The sequence below is a fragment of the Myxocyprinus asiaticus genome, chromosome 21 (genome assembly GCF_019703515.2).
Source record: "Myxocyprinus asiaticus isolate MX2 ecotype Aquarium Trade chromosome 21, UBuf_Myxa_2, whole genome shotgun sequence".
NCBI classification, from domain to species: domain Eukaryota; kingdom Metazoa; phylum Chordata; class Actinopteri; order Cypriniformes; family Catostomidae; genus Myxocyprinus; species Myxocyprinus asiaticus.
Window position 1 is genome coordinate 5,638,521 of NC_059364.1, and position 11,480 is coordinate 5,650,000.

Genomic DNA, 11,480 nt, shown 5'->3' on the forward strand with positions numbered 1-11,480 from the left:
AGTCCTAGGTCGCTGGTCATCCGAAGCATATCGTTCATACATCCGCAATAATCTCAACGATCTCCGTCAAGCTCAAGCCCGTATCTGCTCATTCAAAACCTTGGGGGTCTTGAAGTCACCTGGCTTGCTACCTACTGAGACGAAGCCCCCACTCTGAGTCTCCCTGGCCAAGATTCCCTGATCAGCCGGATCGAGGACCTCAACATCCTTTCCCTCCAAACCCGACCATTTCAATAAAATACTTTATCGTCATCATTGTGGTGTGGTCCTTGCTAGTGAAATAAAACTAAAGGCCAAACAGTTTATCATAGTAAATTTTTGGAACTTCACCACTTCATGTTGCCTGAAAAAATGAAACATGTTTGATCCTGAAGGAAACTGCTGCATCACACATTTCTTTGCCTAATTGCCCCTTGTGGATATCGTATTCTGTGAATAAAGACCTTTTTAACAACTATGTATAAATACCACATATACATGCATGGTTAATCCAGATACAAGGAAAACGTTATTAGATATAAAAAGTACTTTTCTCAGTTGTTTCCAAGTCTTCACTGAATTATTGTTAGAGATGATGCATTAATACAGATTTGATGCTGCCGGGTTGTGACGTTAATTAAAATTTTACTTAACTGGTAATTAATTGTATGCTTGTTACGATTTCTATTGTGATTAATTGCAAATGTTTTGTTTATTTTGAGGCAAGTTGCATATTTTGGGCTTGTTTTTCCAGACCAAGTTGCTTGTTTCTTTTGTAAGATCTGGCAATGCTGCAATTTGTATTTCATCCACCCCTTAGCTCAGAGTACTGTCATTTTAAAAGAACACTTTTAACTGTTTTTTTTTTTTTTTTTTTTTTTTTGATTTTTTCCCTTTTTCGCAAGTTTGGAATGCCCAATAACCCAGTGCACTTTTAAGTCCTCGTGGTTGCGTAGTGATTCGCCTCAATCCGGATGGTGGAGGATGAATCCCAGTTGCCTCCGCATCTGAGACCATCAACCCGTGCATCTTATCACGTGGCTTGTTGAGCGCGTTGCCACAGAGACCTAGCATGTGTGGAGGCTTCACACCATCCACCGTGGCATCCGCGCTCAACTCACCACGCGCCCCACCGAGAACGAACCACATTATAGCGACCACGAGGAGGTTACCCCATGTGACTCTACCCTCCCTAGCAACTGGGCCAATTTGGTTGCTTAGGAGACCCTGGCTGGAGTCAATTAACTGTTCTTTTATTTTGTTCTAACCGGTAACCATTTGGAAAGGAGGTTGCAGAACTTTTGAACTGGAACAAAAAAATATAGTTTTTGCTCAGAACAAACTAAAATGAAAAACATTTCATTTTTAGTCCCTGCTTACAACTTAAATTTGCTCAACAAGATTTTCTTCAAAATGTTCCTCCGCCATGACAGTAGCTGACCTGAAAGACAAAACAGGCTGTAGAAGTTTATGCTAAATATTCGCTTTTATGCCTTTTGTGGCAATGCTGGGAATACGTGCTTGCATTGCTTTATGTCTTACACATTCAGAACTAGGGTGGCCAGGTGTCCCATGTTACAGCCAGGACGCTTTTTTTGTCCCAATAATTAGTCTTAGCTTTAGTTTTATTAAATAAATTAACTTTTTAAATGGAGGTTTCTACATGTGTCCTGATTTTTGACATGATCATCTGGTCTCTTTGTTCGGAATGCAACAATCGAGCTTGCATAGCAAGAAGCGTTCATGTATTAGAGTAAGTTTTAGGTCTTATGCGTTCATGTTAACTGTGTCTAAATGTTTGAAATTCTAGTTTAACTTATTCAACACCGTTTTAATTCTACTGGTCTTATTAGAAAGACCAAACAGTCAAATGTCTTCTGATCTCTCAAGCTAAAAAATGATGGTGTGCTGAGCTGTCAGAGGTTCTCGTGAAAATGACTCCTAGTGTGTACGAGTGAATATGATCACAGCTTTATTGGACAGTGACAAATCTTCCTGTGCTAACATGAAAAGGAGCGCTGCCCATCCCCTGCGTGTGCGGCACAATGCTGACGCGCCAACCTGGCGACAGCTTGCGTCTCTCTCTCTCTCTCTCTGATTGATGGGCAAGAGTAGGCCCCGGGCTCCGAGCAGTCTGGCCCTGTGTCTTTCTCATGCATTAACTAGTCTCACTACAGATGGTTCAGAAGCATTTTATATTGGGCTAAAATGATGCCCGTGTTTGTTAGCATATGCTAATAGCATAAATATGTTACGGGCAATATTGTGGTAATGATGCAGGAAAGAATGGACGCATATGGACTAATTTTATATTCATATATATTATAAAAGACACTCACACATGATCTCATATAACAGACAGGTTGAGCAGATGTCCATTTGACAGGGTTTTAGTGCCTCATTATTTCAGTCAGTCAGTTAAATGTTTAATTATAGACTTTATATATGTACTTAATATCTATTTACTGTAGATTGGGCTATATGATGTTTTAATGCATATTTGGTCTCATGTCATTCCTCTTGATTTACTTAATAAGGTAATTTACTACAATTTCACAACTGTAACTTTTATTTTTGATAATGTTTAACCCTCCTATGGACCTAGAAAATAGCAACCACTTTAACCTTACATCAGATTTGATCTATACTGACTTATAATTTATATAATTTATAATTTGTTAATAGGGTTTTTTTTTTTTTTTTTTGGTTCCAAATTGTGTTGCAATATTGAAAATTTTGGCATTGGAGAACAATATGGGTGAGAGTTTGGAAAATGCTAAATCTTGTAGCATAATTGTAAAATATTTTGGGTCAGATTTAATTAATAGATTTCAGAAAAAAACTAAAAAGCTTTAAAATATTAAAGATGCACAATATCAGACAAAAAGTAAAAGCTGGATTTGGTTCTTTGACTATTGGTCAGATTTGTTCTGTGAATAAAATACTATATTGGAAATGGGTTAAAAATGTGTCAAAAGTTAAAAAAATGTTTTGTAAATGTTTGCATTCTTGATAGGCAGATGTGAGTCTCATTGTACTACAATGAAAGTGAATGGCGACTGAGGCTAACATTCTGCTTAATATCTGCTCTTGTGTTTCATGAAATAAAGTCATACAGGATTAGAACAGCATAAAGGTAAGACATATATGTCAGAAGTTTAATTTTTGGGTGAACAATCCCTTTAAATCTACTGTAAGGCTCTGTAAGTCAATCTCTAAAAGTTGAAAAATGAGAAGATACATTTTTCATTACAATAATAGATCTTTAATTTAAGAAACCGTGAGCTGTAACAAAACTAGACATGTCAAGCACAATTTTGCTACAAAAAACATAAAAGCATGTTCATACAGTGACTTTTCAAAAACACTTTTCAAAATTACAAAACAAAATTGAAAAGAAAAATTGCAGTAGCTTGTTAAAAAGAACATTCTGTACAGTACATTTACATGTATACAACACATCTAGAAACACATCTAGATGTTTCAATTCTTCATAATTGTCTATAATTTAACTTCGGCCTACTCAAGCCTGAAGCCTGGGCCTCGCCTGAATCACTTCCCCATGGAGAGGCTGTGCAGGCAGGCTGTGGATGCAGGGAGAGGCTGGCAAAGGGAACATGGGCAGGGCATGCCAGGAAAATGCCTGTAGCTGCTTGAGAGGTGCAGGGGGTCCTTCAGCAGGGTGGGAAGAGGTGGTGCATGGAAGCCTAGATATCCAGCAGAGGGTGGAGAGTGTGGGGCTTGAGCTACAGTTGGTGTGGTGGTGCTGCCCACCAGAGAGTGCAGGGACGGGGCGAGCGAGAGCAGGGAAAACTGGGGGGCAGGAGCAGCTGAGGTTGGGGGTAAAAGTCTTCTAGCTGAGTGATTCTGAGCACTTGCTCCGTACACATCTCCAACTAGCTTCTTCATCTCCTCCAGGGAGCTGGACAGCATGAGGATGTAGTTTCGGGCAAGGAGGAGGGTGGAGATTTTGGATAGCTTGCGAACAGATGGGCCTTGTGTGTAGGGCATCACCTCACGGAGTCCGTCCATCGCCTGGTTTAGGTCGTGCATTCGTTTGCGCTCACGGCTGTTGACTTTTAGTCGCAAGTCCTGCAGGTCGTCTGTGGAGAGCTCTGCTTGCATTTGGCCCTTTCCACCAGATCCAGAACTCTGCGGCTGTCCAGAACCCTTCTCAGTGTGTTGTCCTGGTTCCCGGTCTCCACAATACGCCTGGAACATCTTGTTGGAGAAAAAGCCTCCCACAGCAGAGTCTATGACTAAGTCAGGAGAAGAAGACCGGCTGCATGTGGAACTTGCATCAGAATCCATTTTATTAGCAACAAAACTGAAGCCAAAAATCTTTGGAACTTCGTAGGCTAATGACCTCAAAGTTTCTTGCTTGGCTGAGAATTTGCAATCTTCTTAAAAAAAAACAGTCCACTTTTGAAACAAATTTAAAACAAAAGTTTAAACAATTTGAATTTATATCTAAAGATATCTCAGGACAATTTTTTTAACCTAAAACACAGCGCTGTCTTTCTTGTTGTCTTTCTCTGAGGGTTCAGTTCGTGGATCTGCAGGAAGAATGAGTATGTGAGTGTGTGTGAACATTGAGGGGGCTGTATTTATACTCTACAAAGACACAATGAGATGCATAATGTGACATTAGGCCCAGAGCCAATGAGCCAATGAAAGAGGGGGCACACTTTCACCCCCACACACCCCTTCCCTGTCCCAAATGCATCGTATACACCCCGCCTTCACACACACATACACACATTCAAACACACATACACACAGACACACAAAACTGCATTCACACACATATGTGCAAAAAAACTTGCACCTTGTTTCTAATGAATCTATAGTTGCTAGTTCATATATGTACAAACTGAAGAAAAAAAATGAAGAAAAAAAATGAAAAAGAAATATAAGCAAGTGGTTTGATTACGATTCATGTTTATGCTTAGTTATTCTCTTAACTATCTTTAATCCTTTCTTAAGAATGTGTTTAGATGATCCATTAACAGTTGAAGGGAGAATTTCACTAAACCTGTCAAGAGCAGCGGACAAGTCAAAATCAAATAGAGTAAATGAATAAATAAAATGTTTATGATACATTTATACAAATGGAAAAAGAAAGTATTTTTGGGACCTTTAAGGTTTTTTGCATTGGGAACCGGCTGAACAATCAACATAAACTTTTAATGCATAAATTAACTTAAACAAACATAAACAGACACACATGCAACACGGCCGCGTGTGTCTCTCTCTCTCCTGAAGCAGTGTCTCTGGCCACCCCTTATCTCGCTCTCCCACTGATCAGCTGCTCCATCACGGCCTGGCCACGCCCTCCTCCTCAAATAGAATAAATAAATAAGTAAATAAATAAATATTTGCTTAAAGATTAATTTGTAAAGATGGACATATATAGAATTTATTTTTATTTCTTTGGACATTTAAATTTTTTTGCATTGTATTGAGAATTCTCTTTCTCATTATATATATATATATATACTATCAATCCTGTATATATATATATACAGGATTGATAGTATATATATATATATATATCGATTTATATTTCATTAAATACTGAAAAAAGAAGAAGAAGTGTATATAGTTCAGTCTGGTCCTAAAAACAGGCTTAATTTTCTTGCAATTTTCTTTCATTTTAATTTTTATTCTTTTGATTTTGGAGTGACCTGGAGATGTTCTTTACAGGTTTTGTGAGATTTGCCTGACAATTTCGAGGTGTATACACATCAACAGGGTATGTATTACTCGAATGGCAGTTTAGGTACACTTTAACTTGGCACTAAAGACATTGGAAGGCTGAATTCCATAAGAACATATAGAGTGTGAACAGCCTGTGAAATGCGCCTGTGGAGGGCAAGGGAGGGCCAGTTTGAGAGGTACTAAAGAACAAGAGAGTTATTATCCAGTAGAACTGCTCTCCTTATAGTGGAGTCATTACCATCTCCATTACACACTTTAAAACACACATACTGTGTCTACAAAAAACTAGATTGCTCTCATAATGATCAATGAAGCTAACCTGGAAGCACCCAATGTGGCATGACACAGCTATTTCAGTCAACTTGTTTTCCCTGTCCGTCTGCATCAAATCATTTGATGTATTAATATAATTTGTGATTTTAGTATATTTAGCTCATAGTGACCATGATTGCCAAGCTCCAAAAAGGACCAAAAACAGCATAAAAGCACAATAAAAGTAGTCCATCCACAATATTCTGAATATAATAAACTTCTGAAGTCATGCAATAGCTTTGTGTGAGAAAAAGGCTGAAATTGAAGTCGTTATTAACTCAAAATCCTACTCTCCAAGCACTGTAGCTCTCAAATTTCTTTCTCCATCCCATATACAGTATGTTAACTGAATATTCTAGGCTCAGTTCAAATTAAGCTCAATCAACAGCATTTGTGTCATAATGTTGATTACAACAAAAAATAATTTGGACTGAAAAAAGCAAAAATTGTGGTTACAGTGAAGCACTTACGATGGAAGTCAATGGGGCCAATTTTTGGAGGGTTTAAAGGCACAAATGTGAAGCTTATAATTTTATAAAAGCACTTACATTAATCTTAATCTTCTGTTAAAAACTTATTTTATTACTTACCATTTATGGCCATTTAGGGTTTTCAGTGTTACGTCGTCATGGCTACTAAGTTGTAAAATTGGATATAACTTTAGACAGAAAAGGTTAGTAATGATTTTATCATATTAAATGCATGCTAACAAGTATATTGGTTATGTCTTGTGTCTATATGTTTAAAACAGTGAGTATTTAAACGTTTACGGATTGGTCCCATTCACTTCCATTGTAGGTGACTTACTGTAACCCGGATTTTTGCGTTTTTTTTAAAGAAAAGGAGGGACAAGCTGAAATACCTTTTTGTGGTAATGAACATTATGACACAAATGTTGGCGATTAAACTTAACTTGGATTGAAGCCGGAATATTCTTTTAATTGTCACACCAATTTCAGTTAAAAAACACGTGAGAACCAAGTGCAAAACCAATTGGAAAAGGATGGAATCATTGTATGGGGGTTGGGGGGGGGGGGGTACGGGATGCAATAAAAGTGAATGGTGACTGAGGCTGTCATTCTGCCTAACAATTTCTTTTGTGTTCCATAGAGGAAAGAAAGTCATACGGGTTTGAAACAACAAAAGACAAAATTTTCATTTTGAGGGTGAACTATCCTTTTAAGCCATGCTGATCTGTATTAAAACCAATTCAATATTTTCATGCAAATATGTGAAAACATCCAAGAAACATCTCTGTTTTTCAGTTTCAATGGGTGATGTTGTAAAATGCCCATCTGTTTGTGTGTGTGCTTATGAATACATAAGAGTGTTTAAGAGCTTTATTTTCATTCATGTGTTTACTTTATCCACAGGCCACACAGCAAGAAAATACAAGAGAAAGAAAGGCTGAATATATTCCTGAATGGATGAAAGAGTATCCCTTCGCTGCTCTACCTCTTTTATGCATAATCTGTGTGTCTTTAACTTGGAATTTAAGTGTTTGACTGTCCTAAGTTGTTAAAGACCCGAGTGTGAGTGGATTGTCAGTGTTCAGGTAAGCAGAAAATGAGAGTATTATCAGAGCTGTACATGTATAGCCTCATCAGATCAGTGAGGATTAGAGCTCAGCTCAAACACACACACTCACAGACAACAGTTGCAGAGATCTTAAGCTCTTGAAACTGAGAAATCCGGCCTCAATGGTGCTGAAACACATTCATAAGGCATTCGTTGATGCTTTTTTAACCCAATATTCAATTACAGATAAAGCTACAGTTAAATATACTATTCTTTAACTAAATGTTACGGTTACAAACCAGATGAGATAAATGTATTGGTATTTTTGAAAGCATTTTATCATTATTCTTTCATAAATCGATTAAATTAAATTGATTTCAATAAATCAATTAAATTAAAGCAGTTCCATGGTGTTACTGTGACAAGTGGTAACACCAAAGACAGCATTAAAAAAATGACAACATATTATTATTTCTAAATAATCAAGATAATGAGTACACAGTACTTGTTTATATATATATATATTGGACAAAAAAAAAAAAAAAAAAAAATCATGATCTGTTGACAGTAAATACTTTATTATTATATTAAAATTTTTATAGTATTTTTTTTTCTATTGCCTAACCTGAGAAGAAGCAATCTGACTGCAATTTAAGATCTTTTTATTATTATTTTTATTTGTATTAAATGAGCAATGTGAATGCACAGACTTGTATATACATACAGTGGCTATACTTGCAATACTTATTGTAGAAACATTAAACACCTGTTATATTATCAATCAGAGAGCTGAGTGTTAACTTTGTGTCATCAGAATCTTGAAACTTATTTTGATAAAAAAAAATATTTTGGATAAAAGAATGTTTTTGATTGCAGTAATAGATAAACTGAAATATAACTTAATAAATAATATTAACAAAGAATATTACATTATATAATGCTTGATAGAACCTTCATTATGTTCGTACATTCAAAAAGCACGAAATGTCATGAAACATTTTATTTATATATTCTGATTTATATTAATATTGCATGCACATAAACACACAATTTTTGTTAATGATTGTTAATAAAAGTTATTTTTTTATTTTAAAAATTAAAGAAAAAACATTAAGGTAATTTTTATGAAGAAAAAAGAAAAACTTTCTTATTTATAGGCATGTATGTGTGAGAGAACAAGAGAGAGTGAGTTTGCGAGTGTGTGTGCGTTGGTGTGAGGCACAAAGAGGAGTTAGTGATTTATTAACTTCACCCTCTTGAAACAATGACATTAACTAAACTACATCATGACAAGCACAGTGTGAACGACCCCAAGCTTTTTATGACTGTTACTAACAAGCCCAATAACTTTCCCTAACAGAGAGAGAGAGGGAGAGGTGAAGTGTGTCAGCAGGCATCTGTTATAAAAGCTTTATTCGCACTGCTGCAACATCATAAATTACAGCCCAACCAGAACAGAGGGGGAGAGAGAAAGGGAGAGAATAGAATGGAAGAGAGAGAATGATTTGCCGGAGGCAGAGAAAAAGAGGGGGGTGTAATGCAAGTCTACTTTTCAACTTGCACTTTGATCGTTGTATGATTTCATGCTGTCTTTATCTATAAGGAAGCAAAGAATACCTTGGGTAAGTAAGAAAAATCACAAATTTGATCTATCTATCTATAATGATGTTGCCATCTCAAATTATCACAAATTATCGTGAGTTGCATGAGACTTTGTTTGAATAACTATTTGTGATGTACATCATTATTCTAGGACTAAACACACACACACACACACACACACACAGAGAGAGAGAGAGAGAGAGAGAGAGAGAGAGAGAGAATAGACACAGTCACAGTAGTGCTGCAAACACACAGATGGTCATGCATACAATGAGGGCAGACTGTGTTAACCTCCAGTGAATGAACACACACACACACACACACACACACACACACACAGAGGCAGCTTAACAAAACATCTGTAACAAATTCTCAGATCTTTAACTCTCAGTGTGTCTAAACATCATGAAGTGGCTTTGAATCCAAATGAAGAGATCAGCCCTGCACGCACATACACACACACACACGCACACACAAAACTGAAGGAAAGAGAGACAGACAGAGAGACACATTACACTTTTAACATTCAGAATACACAGAATAAAAATGTCTTATGTTATGTATCGGTTGTTGCCTGGATGTGTTAATAAAAATGTATCTCTTATTTTTCTAAATAGCTGTTTATGCGCCAACATATAGATTAGAAGTTTGCTTTTGAGCCCAACATGCAATGTTTTATTTTTGACATGAATGAAAACGAGGCTGTGAGGCATAAACTTACAGTCTCTTCAATGACATCCACTGTATAAAGCTATCAAAAAGCTACTAGATCACATGTCATTTTCCACAAGTCATGTTTTCTGGAGTTTTTCTCTCTACTAAAATTAATTAGAAATATAATTTTTCCATGTTTCATCAGCAGAACGATCCAAAAACACTTTAAATAACAGTACAACCCATTTGAAGAGTCTATCACTCATTGTCATTTCTATAAAAAATTAAAGATGGCACTACTGTGTATAAGGTCCACTAACAGCCTGTTTGCAAAGCCTGAAGTACATTGTGACAGATTCATAAAATAATCCATGCTGAAATGTCCCACTCAAACTGTTAAAATGGGATCTTAGTAAAATGAACTTCAGCTGGTTCTTTAATGTAGTGCAGCAGGTGCTACACTCAGCCAGAAACAACATAAGGTTTGGCTGATTTCCCCAAATTTTACTCTTATACAGGGCCAGGCCATCCAACAGGCGAAACAGGCAACCGTCTAGGGCCCCTATGTGCACAGCACCTAAAATAAACGTACATCTTTGCCAAACATCTTCATGTTGGGAAAAAAAGCTATTGGACATGTTATTTGTCATCTACCGAGCTATACAGTATAGTATATCCTTTTTTTTTTTTTGTGCTTTCTGTTAAAAAAATCTGCTTATCACATTTGCAGTGGTTTTATGGATGTTTTAAAGTTCTGACAATTTTCACACCGGCGGGCCCATTTCCATGATTTCGCCTAGGGCCCCACAAACCCACGGGCCGGCCCTGCTCTTATAGTTTATTCTTCTGGGTAGGGTTGCACCAGCCGTGTGTAAGGTCTCACTTAAGTTGAGACATAAAGTTCACACTATGGGCTTAGTAACTACTAGTTAGTTTGTAACTAAGTCAGTGCTTAATTTGGTTGCACCACCTGTTCTTAAAGCAAGACTTAACTAGTAGATCATAAGCTCTCTATAAAGCAATGCATAGTCGCATAATATGAGGTTTACCTGTATTTATCCAATAGGCAGCCTTCAAATTTGTACACAGAAGTGTTAAAAAGCCATGAATTTCAATTTTTATCTCATTACAGTTGATGTTCAAACCTTGTCTGCTCACATAAATGTCAGCTGTAATAAATTATATCCTCATCGAAATACAATACGTAATAGAACAGGATTTCATTAATGGTATATTTAGCTTATGTAAATAACAATATTCAGTAACTGTATCTAAAATGAATAAGGGATAATAAATAAATACTAATACAACAGGCTGGAAAAATAGACATTTATTAATTTTACTATTTTACATATTATGTTGAAACTTGACACCGGGCGGCATACACAGGAAAGTGCACTATTAGATCGGTTTAATGCTGAAGAAGTACGTTTTTACATAATGTTTTCTCCCTTAAATGTAAACGAATGTAAATGCCAACATTATCATATATGTCAAAAAGAATGAAGCCTGTCAACCAAAACATGAGCTCATTGATGTCATTAAGTGAGTCTGCTTTTTTATTCCATCAGCTGCTCCTGGTCAGAGGCTTCCGTAAATATTTAGTTTATACGTAGGGTTACGTCCTACCTAAATTTAATGGTGCAACGCTCAAATATTTAGTAATGCGAAAATTGTGACTTAGTGCCCATTTA

At 36.5% G+C, this 11,480-nt stretch overlaps 1 protein-coding gene across 1 annotated transcript; it reads right to left on the minus strand.

Moving 5' to 3' along the window:
• Positions 1-3,511: 3,511 nt before the first annotated feature.
• On the minus strand, positions 3,512-4,290 carry LOC127411984 (oligodendrocyte transcription factor 3-like). The gene has a single exon (XM_051647989.1). It carries the CDS (start codon positions 4,288-4,290, stop codon positions 3,532-3,534), a length of 759 nt encoding a protein of 252 aa, XP_051503949.1. The 3' UTR covers positions 3,512-3,531.
• Between the last annotated feature and the right edge of the window lie 7,190 nt (positions 4,291-11,480).